The sequence below is a fragment of the Rhinatrema bivittatum genome, chromosome 19 (assembly GCF_901001135.1).
Source record: "Rhinatrema bivittatum chromosome 19, aRhiBiv1.1, whole genome shotgun sequence".
NCBI lineage: Eukaryota > Metazoa > Chordata > Amphibia > Gymnophiona > Rhinatrematidae > Rhinatrema > Rhinatrema bivittatum.
Window position 1 is genome coordinate 14,882,536 of NC_042633.1, and position 21,762 is coordinate 14,904,297.

The window sequence follows — 21,762 nt, forward strand, 5'->3', positions numbered from 1 at the left end:
CTGCCACCTGACTTCTAGAAGGGGCTGAGAGTGTGGGGTGACTCTGCTCCTTTTCAACCACTTTACGCTGCCTGGAAAAAGGGTCCCCTGACTGGTACTGCCACCATCTCCAGATGGCAGTACTGTTGTTGGGTGTTGCCTCTTCATATTTTTTATTTATTTATTTATTTGAGTTTTTCTATACCGGCATTCACGGAAATTCGTATCATGTCGGTTTACATAAAACAAGGGGTGATCAATACATTATAAACGTACATAAATATAACATGAGAGTATTCATTTACAGATGTGTCATGCCAAAATTAGATAGATGTCCCATTTGCTTGCCTCTGCTAATAGCCCTGCCGCAATAATTACACTGAGCAAGACGCGGGTCCTCGGTCACTTTAAAGTGGCTCCAGATTGCAGATATCTTTCATGATCTCTTCTCTATAGCCTTCGGTATGGATGCTGGCACTGGAGCTGAAGTAGTGGGTGTACCCTGAGAAGCAATGCCAGAGACATCAGTCACACTCTATGCCTGCGCTGACTGCTCTTCCTCCTCATCATCAGTTTCATCTCTCCCCTGCAGCACTGAAGTGGAGGCTAAGACAGGACTAATGAATCCTCCTAAACCTTCATCAGCTATTACTTCTTCCATTTCTGATGATGAGAATCCCACACAAGATGATTCTTCATCGGAATCAGAAGCAAACAGTGCCTGTGCTACATTGTCAATGCTAAGTCAAGACTGCTGTCGCACTGCTGCTTTTGGGTCTCACTGTTTTGTCTTGCATGACTCAGCCTCCAAAACTACAGGGTCAGAAACAGGTGGTGGCGATGCATCATTTTTAGATTTCATTTTTTTACAGATGGAACTGCCTGCCCCTCCAGAGATTTTAGATTGGAACAGGTCCCCTTTTAACTTTAATGGGGGACTGTCACTCCCTTTTGAGGTGCCTCCTCTCCCAGTCCCAATCACTCGACCACGTCTAGCTTTCCCTGACATTACTGATTTAATGCCAGTGCCTACTAGGGATTTCAATTAAAGAATTATTTCTAAAAAAAAGCCCACTAGGGATTTGGCTTCAGAGACCACCGCTGTCCCAATATACGTGAGTCTGCAAAACTGGCTACCCACAGGAACAGTGCCTTGATATGTGCACTAATGTAATGTATATGCACCCAACAAAGTTGTAACTACAAAAGAGGCCCACTGGGTATTATGGTTTTGAGGTGTTTGAGTGGATTCCTGGGTACTGTGGTGGATGACCACTCCCACAGGGAGGAGCCCCGTGAGGAGCCACAGTACTGGGCTAGATTCAAGACGCACAAATACAGAGTTTTGTCTTTTATTGTACAGCTGATATATACCACCAGAGGTGGCAGTAGTGAGGTGATCCAGAGGTAGCAGTCCAGGGACCCCCGGCATAGGGGACCCGTCTCACCGAGATGGTATAGGGAGATCCAGGAGTAGGTTCCCATTACAGGAGAACTGTAGATGAGACAGACTGAGAATTAGATTACTCACTATATGGTAGCTGTAAGGCTGATGATTCCACCAGGCAGAAGTAGATGGTTACTGGCACCGAGGCAGGGAGAGCAGGCCCTCGAGGAGCAAGTACCTGATCCCAGTAAGGCACTTGAAAGAAAGCAAAGGGCCCCCAAGGAGGGGATACCCAAGATAGAGAATACCCTGCAGGGCAGAGAGAGCTTCCAGCGGCAGCACGGAAGCAGCAGAGTAGCTTAGACCGGATAAGTCCAATCCCTACGATCCGAGTCCGTGCTAACTCAATGAGCTAGCAAACAAGGGCAGGCTAAATACCCAGATGGCATGACGTCACTCGAGGGGGACGCCCCCGAGGTTCCCGCCATGACGTAGATAAAGACGTGGGTGGCGTGTAGGAGGCCCATGGGAGAAACATGATGTGAGGCTTTGCCAAAGCTGTTCCAGGGGTGCCGGAGAACGTGGCTTGCAGACGCGGCAGTAGCCATCGTCCCAAGGCTAGCGGGGAGAGCAGAGAAAAAAGTGAGGCACAAGGGTAGAAGCCGTCTGAGACCGACGGATGCAACACTGGGGATTTGGCTTCAGAGACCACTGCTGTCCCAATATGAGTGAGTCTGCAAAACTGGCTGCCCACAGGCACAGTGCCTTGATGTGCACTAATGCAATATATATGTACATAACAAAGTTGTAACTACAAAAGAGGCCCACTGGGGATTTGGCTTCAGAGACCACCACTGTCCCAATATACATGAGTCTGCAAAACTGGCTGTCCACGGGCACAGTGCATTGATGTGTGCACTAATGTAATGTATGTGCACACAACAAAGTTGTAACTACAAAAGAGGCCCACTGGGGATTTGGCTTCAGAGACCACCGCTGTCCCAATATACATGAGTCTGCAAAACTGGCTGTCCACGGGCACAGTGCATTGATGTGTGCACTAATGTAATGTATGTGCACACAACAAAGTTGTAACTACAAAAGAGGCCCACTGGGGATTTGGCTTCAGAGACCACCGCTGTCCCAATATACATGAGTCTGCAAAACTGGCTGTCCACGGGCACAGTGCATTGATGTGTGCACTAATGTAATGTATGTGCACACAACAAAGTTGTAACTACAACAGAGGCCCACTGGGGATTTGCCTTCAGAGAGAACCACTGTCCCAATATGCGTGAGTCTGCAACACTACCCAGTGCCCACTGTTACTGATGTCCACTGCCCAGTGCACTGCCTTCTTGGATTAAAAGAGAACAGAGAGACAGTGAGTTCAATAAAAAAAAACAAAAAACTGCAGTTATGCCAGATAACAAAAAAGCCTGGCTTGGCACAGCAACAAAATCAATGAAATATCTGTTTCAATTGCAATTCTATCTAACTAGCTAGAAATTGAATATATCTCCCACCCACAACACCCAAATGCACTTGCAACCTACCCCAGGGGGTAAAATAAGAAGCAAAATGCCACTGCTAGTGCTAGCAGCTTTTCTCAGTGGCACTGACAGGGAGACCGTCACAGATCAATTAAAAAAAGTGAGGTAAAAAAAAACCAGGGCTAGCTGGCACTGCAGCCAAATCTATCAAATATATTTTTCTATCGAATTAGCTAGCAATTGAATACAGATTTGAGACACTCAGATTAGCTCTGAGTTCAGCAGCCACCTCCCGGACCACCTTCCCACCATCCCCGGGAAGAAAGTGCGTGGCATGCCAAGTGCTTCACGTATAAATAGTGCTGCATCATCAGGAGCAGCGTCACAGAGCACTGAGTGAGAGCGGCAATTGGCTGCATTAGAAAAATGCTTCACTCTGATATCTTGGCTTCTGGTCTCCTTGCCAACCTGTCTGACCCACTCTATGACAGGGCTGTGAGGTCACTTATGACTCACAGGAAAGGGCTGGTTTTTGCTATCTCATATTTCAAACAGCCACTAAGAAATCACTGCAAGCCAAAAGAATGAAACTAATGATATATTTGTATTTGTGGGGGATCGTGATCCGTTTCGCAAACCCATGAATACAACGGAAAGGGACGTATACGTTGCAGATTGCCAATGTGTTGCAAACGAATGCACATCCCTATTATTTAACTTGATATTGCATAATTAACAAAATGAATGCAGTTTACAATAAAAATGCATGCATACAATTTCTAATATCACATTCAACACACAAATACAAAAAGTATGAAATTAAAAAATGTAAGAGGTGAATTTTAATGTCAATTGCAGGATTGCATGCACAAGATACATGCGTATCTCCCACTGTGCACACATATCAAAAGGTTTCCAAAGGGGGGGGGGGCGGCGCGGGACCTTGGGGCATGGTCAAGAAATGTGTGCATAAATACTTACGCGGCTGGGTGTACACCCAGGTCCAATGATGCATAAGTTGACTTCTGCTAGGGATGAGGTGTAAGTTAAAAAATAAATAGAAAGAGCCATTTCTCAGAGGTTAAAAGGGTCTGGAGTAATTGGGGGGGGGGGGGGGAATGCAGTCTATCAAACCAGGGGGGTTTGGAGGACCTGGCTGTTAAGTGGTTGAACTGGTAGATGAACTTGTGAAACTGGCAATAGCGTGGATGCGAGCCCCTTTTAAAAATCCCCAACTTACGCAATAGAAGTGGGCTTTATGCACATAGGCTCGAGCTCACTTCAAACTGGAGCCACACAGTGAGGCCATTTTATAACATGCCAGCGTATTGGTTTGAAAGTTGTCATCTTATTATTAGGAAAGACAGCCCAAACCACCCAATGATTTAAAAAATGATAGAAAAAACAAGACCAAACATTCTTCTTCAGTTTTAAATAATCTATCTCAAGCTTCATGTCAAGGAGAAGTGAGTAATACAACTGTGATGCCTGATAACTAAAAGTATTTTGTCAAGTGGTCTTGAAATCTCAATAGGTCAAAATAGTTTTTATAAACCCTGTTTGGAAGAACGTACTAACCTTGAAGGAGAATAATGCACTATGGGGTAGATTTTAAAAGAAGCGCGATCAGCCTACTTTTGCTTGCGCATCAGACTCAAGCAAAAGTACGCTGGATTTTAGTAGATACGCGCGGAGCCGCGCGTATCCACTAAAATCCTGGATCGGCGCGCGCAAGGCTATCGATTTTGTATAGCCTGCGCGCGCCGAGCCGCGCTGCCTCCCCCCGTTCCCTCCAAGGCCGCTCCGAAATCGGAGCGGCCTCGGAGGGAACTTTCCTTTGCCCTCCCCTCACCTTACCCTCCCTTCCCCTACCTAACCCACCCACCCGGCCCTGTCTACACCCCCCCCTTACCTTTGTCGGGGGATTTACGCCTCCCGGAGGGAGACGTAAATCCCCGCGCGCCAGCGGGCCTGCTGCGCGCCGGGCCGCGACCTGGGGGCGGGTACGGAGGGCGCGGCCACGCCCCCGGGCCGTAGCCACGCCCCCGTACCCGCCCCCAAAACGCTGCCGACACGCCCCCGGAACGCCGCGACGACCGGGCCCGCCCCCCGACACGCCCCCCTCCGAGAACCGACTTACGCGAGTCCCGGGGCTCTGCGCGCGCCGGGAGGCCTATGTAAAATAGGCTTCCCGGCGCGCAGGGCCCTGCTCGCGTAAATCCGCCCGGTTTTGGGCGGATTTACGCGAGCAGGGCTCTGAAAATCCGCCCCTATATGAAAAGAAAGATATGTTGGTTGACCTGTGTGCAATACAACAAATGTAAATGAGATACATTTACATACTTTTCAGTCCCAGCATATACAAATTTGTCTTATGCATATTCATTATGGATATTCTGAAAACCCAATGGGCTGTAGGGTCACCATGACAGGTTTGGCAAATCCTGGATTACAGGATGAGAGAACTGACTGTGAAGATGGATGAAGTGAACATCAGGATATAATCCGGCTCAAACACACATGGGTCATCAATTGATCTCTCATTTCAGAGATGCCACCATGCTTTATAAATTTTAAGTGAAGTGTTTTTTAATCTCTGGTAACACCAGATTGGCTGAGATGGTAATTTGATGACTCAGCCATGTTACTTCTAAGTTCTAATTTGAACTTCACAGGGGGGTGAATTTTTTAACTCAGTTTCTAACCAAGTCCTTTTCTTATTTACTACGGCTGCTGCTTCAAGCAAAAGTATTTTCAGAAAACAGGATTAAGTCACTTAAACTCTGATATTTATTAACCAATATGTTACAAGGCAATTACTTGGTTTACTTGAGGCTCCCTGTGGCTTTCCCCATTAGGAATTCCTTGGTGTTCATGTCTGGTCTGATTAGGATGATATAACATTTGGGGAAGAATATACAACCCAACAACCCAGCACTGGAAGACAAAATTGCAAATATTTCCACAGCCACTGTGTATTTCCCTGTTGTACTTAGATAAGCAGGAATGAAAGAGAGCCAGACAGCAATGAATATAAGCATGCTGAAGGTGATAAACTTAGCCTCATTAAAGCTGTCAGGCAACTTTCTAGCTAAAAAGGCTACAATGAAGCTGATAGTAGACAACAAGCCCATGTATCCCAGCATGAGGCAGAATGCAATCAATGACCCTTCATTGCATTCAAGGACTATCTTTCCCATCTGGGATTTCATGTTTATTTGGGGAAATGGGGGAGCCACAATCAGCCAAGTGACACAGATAAGGACTTGGACCAGGCTGCAGGCTAATACCAGGGCATTGGGCAGTCGCGGTCCTATCCATAACTTTAGGTTGCTTGTTGGCTTGGTAGCCTTGAAGGCTATGACCACCATGATGGTCTTGGCCAGCAGGCAAGAGATGCAGATGGCAAAGACAATGCCAAATGCAATCTGACGCACCATGCAAGTCAGTGTTGTGGGATGCCCTATGAACACTAATCCGCACCCGAAAGACAGGATAAGAAATAATAACAGGAGGTAGCTGAGTTCACGGTTGTTTGCTTTCACAACTGGGGTATGGCGGTTATGGATGAAAACAACAAGGATAGCAGCTGCCATCAGGGCAACAAGCACAGAGATAACAGCCAGAACCGTACCCAAGGGTTCTTGATAGGACAGAAATTCAATGGTCTTCTTCTGGCATCCATCTTTCTTCTTGGTGGGCCATTGGTCATGGGGGCACTTCATGCACTCTGTGGCATCTGTAGAAAGAAGAAATTTCAGATGTGGCTTTGATGAGGAAAATCAAAATGGGAGTATCATTCACCTATAGATTCTTTATCTTTTCCCATCTTCTTTGAATCCATCATCTTGTTGATTTACAAGATATATCTATATAGCCTGATTGTGGAGGCAATATTATTTTGTGTTTAATTTGTTATGCTTGTATTGATGGAATTTTTTCAATGTAAACTTGTTTGTGGTGGCTTTACTATTTTGAATCCTGTCTTCAGCAGTCTTTTATGAATGGAGAAACAGTTTATAAATCAATAAATTAAATTAAACTATGGCAAATTAAAAAAGGTTTACTGTCCTGCCTGATGAAAGCCTTACAATAAAGTCTAAATTAACACATTATCCCTTGAACATGAAATGTTTTACCTTAGCACTTCAAATAAATAATGCTTGTAATATTTGTTCCCTGGCCAGTCCCATGAATGGCAGAATACTTTCATAGTTGTGTTATCTTCTTGTGGTGAATTGACAGTTTTGACCTAGTCTCTGCATTTAAAAAAAAATGAATAATTCTGTAAAATTTGCCTTGGTTAGACTTGCTTGGGCAAAACAGCATGCCTTAACTTGCTTGCATGTGAACTACAAGTCCCAGAATCTCTAGCAGTTAGCTCCTAGAGGAGACTTGATTAGGGAACAGCTGGAGGCAGGGTGGAGTCAACCTGTGTTCCTAGCATCTAAAACAAATGGGACAGCCTACTGTTTGGGAGAGAAAGCAGGGAGGAGGTGGAGAGAAAGAGAAACCAGAATCTGGGCTAACCTTGGGAAGCATTGCTGAAGAAAAATCAGAATCATCCTTTAAGCTATCACCTAAACCTATTGCCTAGAAGACACTTGGATTACTAGGGGAATATATGGAGGTGTAAAGGGGGCTTTGTGTGCATTATACTTGTGTTAGCAATTCCTATAGAGGTTTGGGGGGAATTGTATGAAAATGGTTTGTTTTGGGGTTATTAACATTACAAGTTTTCTTATTGTGGGAATAGAAAAGAAAACCACAGCCCCATCTGGTTAATTTTGCAATGGCTGCAGCAGAGGAATTGAACTTGTACGAAGGGACATCTCAGGGAAAGAAAAGTCCAGGGCCAACTGACACAGAGGGTAGAGAACCCTAATCAAGGCTAAAGCCAGTTTTAGAGTGGAGTTTGCTCTATGTATGACTGTGCAGTTTCTGCCTACAGTTTAGTTTGGAAAGGGGCAAGATTCATAGAAACATAGAAACATAGAAACATAGAAATGACGGCAGAAGAAGACCAAACGGCCCATCCAGTCTGCCCAGCAAGCTTCACACATTTTTTTTCTCTCATACTTATCATTTTCTCTTAACTCTTGGTTCTATTTCCCTTCCACCCCCACCATTAATGTAGAGAGCAGTGATGGAGCTGCATCCAAGTGAAATACCTATCTTGATTAGTTAGGGGTAGTAGGGGTAGTAACTGCTGCAATAAGCAAGCTACACCCATGTTTATTCCCTTTACCCAGACTATGTCATACAGCCCCTATTGGTTGTTTTTCTTCTCTCCTGCCGTTGAAGCGGAGAGCCATGCTGGTTATGCATTGAAAGTGAAGTATCAGGCCCTTTTGGTTTAGGGTAGTAACCGCCGTAACAAGCCAGCTACTCCCTGCTTTGTGAGTGCGAATCCTTTTTTTTTTTTTTTTTTTTCTTCTTCTCCCCTGCAGTTGAAGCTATTCTGGATATGCGTGAAGCCTCAGCTTTTCTTATTCCCCTGCTGTTGAAGCAGAGAGCTATGCTGGAAATGCTTGATGTATCAGCCTCTCCCATGCCATGAAGCAGAGAGCCATGCTGGATATGCATCGAAAGCGAAGTATCAGGCACATTTGGTTTGGGGTAGTAACTGCCGTAATAAGCCAGCTACTCCCCGCTTTGTGAGTGCGAACCCTCTTTACTTCTCCCCTGCCGTTGAAGCAGAGAACTATGCTGTATATGCTTGGAAAGTGAAGTATTAGGCTTATTTGGTTTGGGGTAGTAACCGCCGTAACAAGCCAGCTACTCCCCTCTTTGTGATAGCAAATCCTTTTTTCCACATTTCCTCTTGCCGTTGAAGCTTAGAGCGATGTTGGAGTCACAGTAAGCATCTGTATGTTTATTTAATAAGGGTATTGTCTCCGGGCAGTAGCCATCTTTCTGGTGAGCCACCCACTCTACATTGGCGGTCTCTTGACTTTATGGATCCACAGTGTTTATCCCACGCCCCTTTGAAGTCCCTCACAGTTCTGGTCTTCACCACTTCCTCCGGAAGGGCATTCCAGGCATCCACCACCCTCTCCGTGAAGAAATACTTCCTGACATTGGTTCTGAATCTTCCTCCCTGGAGCTTCAAATCGTGACCCCTGGTTCTGCTGATTTTCTTCCTACGGAAAAGGTTTGTCGTTGTCTTTGGATCATTAAAACCTTTCAAGTATCTGAAAGTCTGTATCATATCACCTCTGCTCCTCCTCTCCTCCAGGGTGTACATGTTTAGATTCTTCAATCTCTCCTCGTACGTCATCCGATGAAGATCCTCCACCTTCCTGGTCGCCCTTCTCTGTACCGCTTCCATCTTGTCTTTGTCTTTTTGAAGATACGGTCTCCAGAACTGAACACAGTACTCCAGGTGAGGCCTCACCAAGGACCTGTACAGGGGAATAATCACTTCCCTTTTCTTACTCGATATTCCTCTCTCTATGCAGCCCAGCATTCTTCTGGCTTTTGCTATCGCCTTGTCGCATTGTTTCGCAGACTTCATATCATTAGATACTATCACCCCAAGGTCCCTCTCCTGCTCTGTGCACATCAGCCTTCCCCCCCCCCCATCGAATACATTTCATTCGGCTTTCCACTCCCCATATGCATGACTTTGCATTTCTTTGCATTGAATCTCAGCTGCCATGTCTTCGACCACTCTTCCAGTTTCCTTAGATCCCGTCTCATACTCTCCACTCCTTCCGGCGTGTCCACTCTGTTGCAGATCTTAGTGTCATCCGCAAAAAGACAAACCTTACCTTCAATCCCTTCCGCAATGTCGCTCACAAAGATATTGAACAGGACCGGTCCCAACACCGATCCTTGCGGTACACCACTTATAACTGCTCTCTCCTCAGAGAAGGTTCCATTTACCATCACACATTGTCTTCTGTCCGTCAACCAATTTGCAGTCCAGGTCACCACATCGGCACTCACTCCCAAGCTTCTCGTTTTATTCACCAGTCTCCTGTGCGGAACCGTATCAAAAGCTTTGCTGAAATCCAAGTATATGATATCGAGTGCTCTTCCTTGATCCAATTCCTTGGTTACCCAGTCAAAAAAGTCAATCAGATTTGTCTGACAGGATCTTCCCCTGTTGAATCCATGTTGCCTCTGGTCCATCGATTCTCCGGACTGTAGATTGTTCACTATTCTCTCTTTCAGCAGTGACTCCATTACTTTTCCCACCACCGAAGTGAGGCTAACTGGTCTGTAGTTTCCAGCCTCCTCCCTGTTGCCACTCTTGTGAAGCGGGACCACCACCGCTCTTCTCCAATCACTCGGCACCACTCCCGTTTCTAGGGATCTATTGAACAGGTCCCACAGAGGAGCCGCCAGAACATCTCTGAGCTCCCTCAATATCCTTGGATGAATACCATCAGGCCCCATGGCTTGTCCACTTTCAGGTTCTTTAGCTCTTCCCATACATTTTCTACTGTGAAAGGATTTTCATCTATTCCACTTCCCTCCAGTTTCTTGTTGTGTAGAGATGGTCCTTCTCCAGGGTCTTCTTTAGTGAACACAGAGCTGAAGTATTCGTTTAATATTTCTGCCATTTCTTCGTCACTCTCCACACATTGATCATTACCACCTTTCAATTTTGCTATACCACTTTGGACCTTTCTCTTTTCGCTGATGTATCTGAAAAATGTTTTGTCACCATTTTTTATCTCCTTGGCAATCCTCTCTTCCGCTTGACTTTTTGCCAACTTGATTAATTTCTTTGTCTCCCTCAGTTGATTCAAATATGCTTCTTTGTGCTCCTCCCTTTGGGATCTTTTATATATCTTGAATGCTGTTCTTTTAGCTTTAATTTTGTCAGCCACCTCCTTTGAGAACCAGATAGGTTTCAGTTTCCTTTTGCTTTTCTTTACATTTCTAACATATAGAGCAGTTGCCTTGGTGATTGCTCCTTTTAGATTGGTCCACTGCTGATCCACATCTCTCTCGTTCTCCCATCCTTTTAGCTCTTCCTCCAGGTACTTACCCATTTCCTCAAAGTCTGTGTTTTTGAACTGTAAAACTCGGGTCTTTGTGGTTCTTTTCCCTATTCTTTTATTGATATTAAACCATACCGTTTGATGGTCACTGCTGCTGAGGTGGGCTCCCACCTGGACATCTGAGACATTATCTGCATTAGTGAGCACTAAGTCGAGTATAGCTCCTTCTCTCGTGGGTTCCAACACCATTTGTTTGAACAAAGATACTTGCATGGCATCCACTATCGCTCTACTATTTTTAGTTTCTGCAGATGGGATTTTCCAGTCTACATCTGGCATATTAAAGTCACCTACGATCACCACTTCTCCCTTCTTACCTATCTTATGGATGTCTTCAACCAGCTCTCTGTCCAGCTCTTCCTTTTGGTTTGGAGGCCTGTAAACCACTCCAATATAAATGGATGCTCCGTCATCTTTTTTTAGGTCGAGCCATAGAGCTTCTTCCTTACCCCAACTTCCTTGTAGCTCAGTTGCTTGGATGTTTTGTCTGACATAAAGAGCCACACCTCCCCCTTTTCTATCCTTTCTGTCCTTCCTTAACAAGTTGTAGCCTGGTATTGTTGTATCCCATTCATGAGATTCTGTGAACCATGTTTCTGTTATAGCAACAATGTCTAATTCTGCCTCAGCCATTAGGGCCTGCAGATCTGGGATTTTATTTCCCAAACTATGAGCATTTGTGGTCATTACCTTCCAGGTACTCTCTTTAAGGTTATTGCATTTCCTGGACTCCTTATAAGATATTAGTTGAGATTTGTTATTCACTTCACTCTTTCTTTTTGTAGTTGTGCCACTGTTGACAGAGTTATTCCTCTCAATTAGATTTTTCTTTTGGTTATGGATCCTGAAATACTGCATGCATTGTGTTTTTTCCCTCTTTTCTGGTAACACTTCAATGTTTTTCTCATGAACTTCTTCAGTTTTTAATATAGAGAAGGCTTGTTCTTTTTGCATTTGGTACATGGTGTGTCTCCTCATCACAGGTCTAATTCTACCAGAGCCCACTGTATTCCTGGCCTTTTGAAGGCAGCAGGAATGTAAGCTGAATACACAGATACAGGAGGTGGACGTGACTTTAATTGGTGGGGATGTAATTCCCATCAGCATTAATTGGTTACTCTCTGGCTGGGAGCTGGGTTTGACTAGTGTGGGGGCTGCTTGAAACTCTGGCCAGGAATCTTTCTTCTACGCTAGGTGAAGAAACAACCAGCAGCACCATGATTTGTGTCTCTCCTTTGTGCACCCCTGGTGTGGTGAGGAGCTTACATGTGGAGCCTTCTCAAACTGTTGTTAAAGAGGCTTCAAGTTATGGTTAAAGGTTAAACCTACAACTAATTAAATAAAGAGAATTTTCTGGTTGACTGAATTGCAGCTTGCTAAAGTGATTATTGAGGAGCTGAAATGGTGCAAGGTTTTAGGGGGCCTCAATAGGAGCACACCAACGAGTTAAATAAATGGATAAGAGTCCAGGGCCGGGTTTTGCTGAGTTTAAAGAAAGAACTAGTGGCACTGTGGTCAAAGACACAGATAAACTCAAAGTATGGGATTGCAGGGACCTGCACAAAGCTTCAGCTTCTAAGGGAAGCTGGTATTAGGCACCGGATAATGAGAATTAGTGATCAGAAACCTCAGACAGGGCCTCAGGGCAAAGGGAGGTTTGAGAACTCACACCCGGAGTGTTTAGCAAAGGAGGGCTTCGGAGATCATCGAGCATGGTACACTTTGTTTGAGAATGACATTAACGGAATCCTTAAATTGGACAGGCCCACTATCAACCTCCCTTAGCTGTGTTAGGGGGGAGGACAAGACGTGAGTAGGGGTATCTTGTAATATAAAATCCATGGATATAGAGAATACTGCACCTCCATATTGTCCTAAGATTTGCAGCATGAAATAAACCCAACCAACACCCTGAGACTGCTCCCTACATCACACTTCTGTTCAACCATTCAAAGGAACAGAGATAATTAATGTTACCAGCTGACACCCATTGAAACATCAAAAGGAAATAATTACAATAGAACCCAGGGCTCCCTGTCTGACCCTGACAACCCTCTGACCCTCAGACTCATTCCCTGTCTCACCAGATTTGCAAGTCTGCTGATGTCCTCTCTCATGTAGCCTTCCAGGGCCCTTTACTCAATCAGTTATTGCCACTGTGTTTTCCATGGATGTGCAGGTTTGCATAGTATGTGCATCAGATGATGGACAGCGCTCCCGCTGGGGGCTACTGTTGTATCTCTGCACACCAAGCCCCCATCAACAGACAGACAAATCCATGCATATGAAAGATATAGATTGTTAGCTTCCAAGTCCTCATCGGTCTCTTCTTGAAGATGTTACATCATACATTACTTAAGATCTACGAACCACCGAGGGACTTCAACTCAGGAAAACATCACAGGGGCTATAAGTATGATTTAGTGCATTCAAACCTTCAGAAAGAAGGTGTAAACAGTGATGAAGAGGGATACATTTCCAGTTAGCACCTAAGGAATAACACCTTCCTGCATTCTTCCTTTTGCCGTCGGGGTTTGTAGACATGGTTTCTTTTGATGTTGTGTGTGCTTCTAGTAATCTGGTGGTACTTCAACTAAGTTCGGCTAAGGCCAATGTTTGATATGCAATGTAATCTGTTCAGTTATTGATATCAATTGGTAGATATATATATATTTTTTTGCATTTATTATGTATGTTTCTTGTACCCTGTTGAGAATATTGAATTGTACATGTAAACAAATTTTTTCAAATAAATAAATAAAACACAAGGCAATTCTTCACTAGAAATCTACTTGTTTATGATAGAAACATAGAAACATAGAAATGACGGCAGAAGAAGACCAAACGGCCCATCCAGTCTGCCCAGCAAGCTATGCACTCTTTTTTTTTTTTTTCCTCTTACTTGTTACGCTTGGCTCTTAGTACCTTTTAGTTCTATTTCCCTTCCACCCCACCATTAACGTAGAGAGCAGTGTTGGAACTGCATCTAATTGAATATGTAGCTTAGTTAGGGGTAGTAACTGCCTCAATAAGCAAGCTACACCCATGCTTTTGTTTACTGGACTATGTAATTCAGTCCTTGTTGGTTGTTGTCTATATATAGATCCTCTTTTCTACTTTGCCCCTGCCGTTGAAGCAGAGAGCTATGCGTTGAAAGTGAAGTAACAAACTTTCTCCCCTGCCGTTGAAGCAGAGAGCTATGCTAGATATGCATTGAAAGTGAAGTAACAGACTTTCTCCCCTGCCGTTGAAGCAGAGAGCTATGCTGGCTATGCGTTGGAAGTGAAGTATCAGACTTTCTCCCCTGGCGTTGAAGCAGAGAGCTATGCTAGATATGCATCGAAAGTAAAGTATCAGGCTTATTTGGTTTGGGGTTAGTAATTGCCGTAACAAGCAAGCCATACCCAGCTTTTTTGTGAATGCAAATCCTTTTTTTTTTCCACATTTCCTCTTACCGTTGAAGCTTAGAGCAATGTTGGAGTCGCATTAACCATGTATATGTATATTGAATAAGGGTAGTATCTCCAGGTAGTAGCCTTCATTCCCGTGAGCCACCCCCTCTTCATTCACATCCTCTAGACTTGATGGATCCACAGTGTTTATCCCACGCCCCTTTGAAGTCCTTCACAGTTCTGGTCTTCACCACATCCTCCGGAAGGGCATTCCAGGCATCCACCACCCTCTCCGTGAAGAAATACTTCCTGACATTGGTTCTGAGTCTTCCTCCCTGGAGCTTCAGCTCGTGACCCCTGGTTCTGCTGATTTTTTTCTGACGGAAAAGGTTTGTCGTTGTCTTTGGATTGTTAAAAGCTTTCAAGAATCTGAAAGTTTAAATCATATCACCCCTGCTCTTCCTTTCTTCCAGGGTGTACATAATTAGATTCTTCAATCTTTCCTCATAAGTCATTCGATGAAGACCCTCCACCTTTCTGGCCTCCCTTCTCTGTACCGCCTCCATCTTGTCTCTGTCTCTTTGTAGATACGGTCTCCAGAACTGAACACAGTACTCCAGGTGAGGCCTCACCAAGGACCTGTACAAGGGGATAATCACTTCCCTTTTCTTACTCGATATTCCTCTCTCTATGTAGCCCAGCATTCTTCTGGCTTTTGCTATCGCCTTGTCACATTGTTTCGCCGACTTCAGATCATTAGACACTATCACCCCAAGGTCTCTCTCCTGCTCCGTGCACATCAGCCTTCCCCCCCCCCCCATTGAATACAGTTCATCCGGATTTCCACACCCCATATGCATGACTTTGCACTTCTTGGCATTGAATTTCAGCTGCCATATCTTCGACCACTCTTCCAGCTTTCTTAAATCCCATCTCATTCTCTCCACTCCTTCTGGCGTGTCCACTCTGTTGCAGATCTTAGTGTCGTCCGCAAATAGACAAACCTTACCTTCTATCCCGTCCGCAATGTCGCTCACAAAGATATTGAACAGGACCGGTCCCAACACTGATCCTTGCGGTACACCGCTTAAAACCGCTCTCTCTTCAGAGAGAGTTCCATTTACCATCACACATTGCCTTCTGTCCGTCAACCAGTTTGCAATCCAGGCCACCACCTCGGCACTCACTCCTAAGCTTCTCATTTTATTCACCAGTCTCCTGTGCGGAACCGTATCAAAAGCTTTGCTGAAATCCAAGTAGATGACATCGAGCGCTCTTCCTTGATCCAATTCCTTGGTTACCCATTCAAAAAAGTCAATCAGATTTGTCTGACAGGATCTTCCCCTGGTGAATCCATGCTGCCTCTGGTCCAGCAATTCTCCGGACTGTAGATAGTTCACTATTCTCTCTTTCAACAGTGACTCCATTACTTTTCCCACCACTGAAGTGAGGCTAACCGGTCTGTAGTTACCAGCCTCTTCTCTGTTCCCACTCTTGTGAAGCGGGACCACCACCGCTCTTCTCCAATCACTCAGGATTTTAATATATATGCTGGAACATGTTTGCTCAGAATTGAAACTGCATTGCCCTGAAATGCTGTTCTTCATTAAAATCACCTAGAAAGAACTATTGTACCCTCTAATACCAACCCTCCATCCTACAAAATATGCTCACTACTGAGTGAAATTCATGGCACTCACCTGTTTGGTTACTAAACTCATCTTCAGAGCAGGGGACGCAGTTAAAGCAGCAGGCCGGTTGTCCATCTAGAACAGCCTTCCGGAACCCAGGACCACAACTCTCACTGCAGGTAGAGACAGGAGCCTTAACAGAGAGAAATGGGGAGGGGGACAGAGCAAATTTGACTATTAATAATGAACCAAGAGGCTCTCTGTTTTAGAGAATGTGGTGCATAAGATTAGAGACACTGGAAAAGGTGGAAAAAATGAAGACTGGAAAAGTGATTTGAAAATAAACATGGTTAGTAAAAAGTGTAAAATTCATACTTTTGAGGCAGAAAACTCCATAAGGTACATATCATTTGGAAGACAAAACCTGGAAAATGTTAAACAGGAAGGAGATTGTTACATTTGTCAGTCCGCAGGCGCTCCTTGCGAACTGCAGCACTCACCTCCCTGGCTGGGCGGTCCCTCTCAGCTACTGATGTGGTCTAGTGCCTCCAGCTCTCCACACAGCTGGATACCATGCTATGATGTGGCAGGATGCTGCCAGTTTCTCCTGCAGCAGGACGCCTCTGGTCTCACCTAGCTGTGATCCTTCCTAGGCACCCTATTTAAAGGGCCTGTGGCTGAAATGTCCTGACAGCATCTAATGATGACATCAAACAGATTGATAAAAGGCCCTTGCTCTCTCTCCTTCACTGCCTCAGCAACAGGTCCAGCTAAGCTTCATTGTGCATGCTTCCCAGCTTCTTCTGTTCGTTTCAGCCTTGTCCAGCTTGTCTTCAATTCTGCTCCAGTTTGTCTTCAATCACATTGTCCACTTGTTCTTTTCCTTGCCTGCCTATCTGTTCCCCTTCTCTTCCCTCAGACAGATACCCAGTTTGACCTCGGCTTGAATTCCGGATATGCTTGACCGCTGCCTGCCTCTGACCATTGCCTGGATCTCAGATACACCTGACTGCTGGCTGCCTATGAGCCTAGCTAGCCATGGAACTTCTCTTCTGTCATCAGCAGAGTGTTAGGATTCTGTGATGTCAGAAGAGGTGTGAACCCTAGGCCGAAGTGAGAGGTGGTACCGCCCACGAGGATGAGCCCCGTGAGCCTCACTGTCTGGAGGCTAGGTATCAGCAGAGGAAGGCACAGAATGAATAGAGTCTTTATGAAAGAGATAGAAGCACTACCCGTGGAGCAGGGGTGCCAGGGAGAGAAAGAACCCACACAGACCCTGAGACACAGGGTCGATGAGATAGGTAGTACCCTGAGGGAATACCTCCATAGCGCTGGTAGTAGTCCGTGAAGCGAGTATACCGAGAGGTCTCCTGTAGAGATGGTAGTGGCCCGCGAAGCGGGGTACATCGAAGAGACCTTGAAGGAGATGGTAGTGGTCCGCGAGGCGGGGTACACCAATGATGTCCTCGGTAAAGATGGTAAAACCTGCAGAGTAGGAAATACAGATGAAGCCCTAAGAAGTGACAGCGGTCCGTAGAGAGAGGAGCACAGTCGAGGCCCTAGGTGGAGGTGGTAATGGCCCGCAGTGCAGGATACACCGGTGAGAGTCCTCGGTCGGTCTGGTAGCAGTCCGAAAGGCGGGGTGCGCCTGTGAAGTCCTCAATAGCGTGGTAAAGATCTGTAGAGCAGGCACTTCTGACAGAGCTCTCTGTAGTGATGGTAATGGCCCGCAGAGTGGGGTACACCCGATAGGCACTTGGTAGGTAGAAAGTGATCCACAGGGATGAGTACTCACAAGGAGCGAGTTGGTTTCAGGAAGCCCCAAGTAACAGAGCAGACAGAGTTCCAGGCATCAGGGCATCTGAGGAGCGGATAGCCAGGATGAGAGAGAGGCACTCGAGGAGCGGGTACCTGAGACGTCCACGTCAGAACTGGAACTGGAATGCAGGGTCCTCAGGAAGCGAGGCGGAAATAGTAAGGATGTCACTCTTTTCCAATCGTCTTTGGAGAGGGCCAGCAGGTTTAAATATCCACAGATCCTGACGTCATTTGGAAAGGACTCCCCCCGAGGTTCCCGCCATGATGTGGATAAGACTGGCCTGTGTGCGCGCACGCCTAGAGAGATCAGATGGCAAGATGGTGGTCGGCGGCATCCGTGCTGACCTGGCAGGCCTGGAAGCGGTAGGCAGGTCATAGGTAGCTAGCGGATGCTGCCATTCTACCCCATGGAGTTAGGGAGGTGAAGAAAGAGGTGAGCAGAAGTGGTTGCAGCCATCTGCGACCGACAGGCGTAACACAGAGACCCCACCTAAATCCTGCTGGACCCAGCACCCAAAGGCTCAACCCAAGAGGAACAAGGACTGGTATAGGAGAAGATCCAGATGGGTCTCTGCCTCGCCTGGGTTCACCTGCTGATGGCAGGAACCTGCAGGGCTCCTCCCTACAGGTAGAGTTAATCACATCTTGGACCAAGGATCCACAGATGCAACAGGTTGCTGAGGCCATGGACATGGTGGACTTGAGTACTCTACAGGTGATTCCCAGTATAGCCCACAGGCTGCAAGATTAATAAGGTGATCTGGATGTCCTGTGATGGATCAGCTCTCCACCCAACTGGATATACTCACAACTCCTACAGCACCACCTCCATCTGCAACAGCACCGCTACCTCATCTAACTTCTAGTCAGTCAGTACCTCAGTTGCCAGCTCCACCCCAGTATGCTGGAGATCCCAAATGATGTCAGGGATCTTGAACCAGTGCAGAATGCATTTCTATTTGCAGACTCCACTATTCTCTGATGTTCAAGCTAAAACTACATATATTCTCTCCCTTCTCGATGGAACAGTCCTGGCCTGGGGGTCTCCCCTCTGGAAGTGATGGGACACTTTCTTAATTGATCATGAAGCAGTTCCATATGGTCTTTGAGGAGCCAGGTTGTGCAGCTGCCATGGCCTCTGTGTTCCTTCACCTTCGTCAAAGCTCCCAAATCCTGGCTGAATATGCGGTGGAGCTTTGGACAGTGGCATCTGAATTAAACTGGCAGGAGGATAGTTTGGTCACCATCTTCTTAGAAGGTCTTTCTGGGAAGATTAAAGATGAGATAGCTGCTTGGGACCTCTCCCCTTCACTAGAGGCTGTCATTGCCCTAACCATAAAAAACATTGATCGTTGCCTGCAGCAAAAGGCTCGAGTGACCCGTCCTGTGCAACAGAAATTCATTTTGGCATCCTGGTTCCGGCATCCGTTCTCACCCCTGGCTGTCGCATCCTCAACCTCTTTTTCTCCAGAAGAGTCAATGCAGCTGGGCCATTGCCACTTGGTCCCAGAAGAGAGGATCCATCACAGACAGCAGGGCCTCTCTCTATACTGTGCTGCCCAAGGCCATATCTTGGCCCAATGCCCACAGAGATCAGGAAACTCTTTCAGGGAGATGACCCTAGGCCTCACAATTCCAGCTCCCCACCTACTATTACCAGTCATAGTGGATTTGGGTTCCATTCATTTCTCCATCCAGGCTGCTGTAAATTCTAGCTCCAGAGGAAACTTTATTTTAAAGGAAATCGACCAGCTCCAAATCCCCATGTCCCAGTTGACCTCTCCTTTGATAATTGTCTTGGCTTATGGTGACTCACTTCCAGGCCAGGTTACTATAACCATGGTGCCAGAGGCCTTATGGACCGGCATCTTGCATCTAGAAAAAAATCAACCTTCATGTGATCTCCAGAGCTTTCCATCCCATGCCGTGGCCGCAGCAACATCAACAACATTTTGACTGGTCTGTCTTATAATTTGCCTGATGGGGCCATACGTGTACAGATTCTTGTTTGGTACCTGTAGAACCTCCTTGTTTAGTGACTGTAGCTTGCTTACTTCTGTAACTCTCTCTGAAGTATATGGATTACAAGGATGTCTTCTGAAAATTGAGTGTTGAAGCATTGCCTCCCCATCTCACGTACAACTGTAGCATTGAGTTCATCCCAGGAATAATTCTTCCACAAGTAGAGGTTTACCCCTTATCTCAAACTTTTTACCTACTACCTCACTCTTTACAAAATCAATAAGAAAAACTGATTCCCTGACACCAACAGTTCTTCCGAAAGCTAAACATGTTCCCAGGGGTGTTGTGTTTTCGATGGTTTGTTGGACTTTTACACTAACTATAGAAAAAAAAAAGGATAATTATGTTTTCCCTAACTAAATTCTGGTCAGGAACAATAGGGTAACCAGTTTACTTCTTGCCAGAGAGAACTTATACTCTTACTTGAGTTCTCCTGTTTCTTTTTAAGTTAGTTTCTCTCTTTATCTCTAAAGGGATATTTTCTTTCTTCTGTTTGAAAGTAGTGAGTGTTTTAATCTCCAAGACCAAGACAATTTTTCTTTACTTTTCTTAGAATCTCCAGTTAGAACTCACAAGTTCCAGTCAGTCCTTGCATAAGGAATGTACAAACTCTTTCATCAAATCTCTCTTCTCTGAGCCGTTTATCGAGAACATTTCTTTCCAGGTTTTATCCAAAACCAGTTGAAACTTTTTCTCTGGAGTGCACTAGTCTCAAAGTAAATGCTTCTGCTTGTAACCTTCTTTTGAATTGGGAGTCTTTAGGAATTTTGTGTGCTTTTCTAATATTTTTCAATCACTCTCATAAACAGTTTTTCTAAAATAATGATCCCTTTCATTCACTGAAGCTAACTATAAATGCTGACACCAATTCACCACGGGTCACCTAAAACTACACTTAAGGTTAACTACTCCTAACCTTACTTTTGCTGGGGGGGTTGTATAACATCACTATTCAATCACCCCCACATTCATTCCAGAGTGGATACTTTTGTTCATGTTGGGTTTTAAAGTGTTTTGAGCCACTTTTTTCACTTTCAGAGAAGAGTACAAGTGTATTTGTCCCTCTCCATTTGACTTCAACTCAACTCTCTCCCAGATTCTAAACTGCCTATAGATTTTCTCGCATCTCTATATCAATGCTCTGATGATGTTATTTTCCTTGTGTTGCATGCCATTCCCTTACTAAGCATCTGCTAATGATGTTATACCTGCCACTTCGCCAGTTGCAGCCCCTGGATATGGCTTCAGAATTCCCTGAGTCTCTATGGTTGGCCTAACTTTTATGTGATATGTAAGGATGGAACATTGACTTTAGGGTTGGATGGATGCTACCATCTTCTTGAAAAATGTTTGTTTTCACCTTGTTGTGGACTCAAAAAGCATTATTTCTATCAGCAAAAGTATTTCTCTGGTCTATTATTTTCCCTTCTGCCACTAAAATCCTTAAAAGTCACTTATTGATGCTAATATTTCTCTTTTAAAAACTAGTCTTATGAATTAATTTATCCATCGTGGTTAAGAATGGTGGGTACCAGGCTTCTGGTCAAGATGGCAGCACAAGCGGGACGCTGTTAAGATCAGCGCATAATATTTGGATTTCTCGTTAAAAACTTAATTATGCCACCCAAACGCAAGGGTAAGGTGAGGGTATACCCTATGGAGCCTTTACCCTCACCTATCCAACAAGAAATTATACGCTTCCTGTCCACACCTACCAGAGAACCAGGAACCGAGGAACGCACTGGACAGAGTGGCAGGGGAGAGTCTCTCGTGCCGTTGGAGGAGGCATCGCTGAGCCCCGATCTGAGGAGGCCACCGGCACAGAGAGGAGACGGAGAGGATGTCGGGGATGACCCGGGAAATGTTTCCAATTCTGGGGTTGCCCTCGAGCCTGAAGGGAGAGCTGGTCTGGAGACGCCACGACTACCAAATACACCAGACGAAAACCCTGATGTGGAGCCTACGGAGAGAGAGGAGCAAGGCGTAGGCAGAATATCGAGGCCAGAACATCAAACCAGAGGAAAT

The 21,762-nt window shown here is 45.5% G+C and overlaps 1 protein-coding gene across 1 annotated transcript in view; it reads right to left on the reverse strand.

Moving 5' to 3' along the window:
* Positions 1 to 5,684: 5,684 nt before the first annotated feature.
* LOC115080257 (extracellular calcium-sensing receptor-like) overlaps positions 5,685 to 21,762 on the reverse strand; it is a 79,423-nt gene continuing 63,345 nt past the window's right edge. The window contains exons 5-6 of the mRNA XM_029584412.1: positions 15,967 to 16,090; positions 5,685 to 6,598 (exon numbers count right to left, since the gene is read on the reverse strand). Coding sequence (XP_029440272.1) covers positions 5,685 to 6,598; positions 15,967 to 16,090 — 1,038 coding nt within the window. The remainder of the gene's footprint in view (positions 6,599 to 15,966; positions 16,091 to 21,762) is intronic.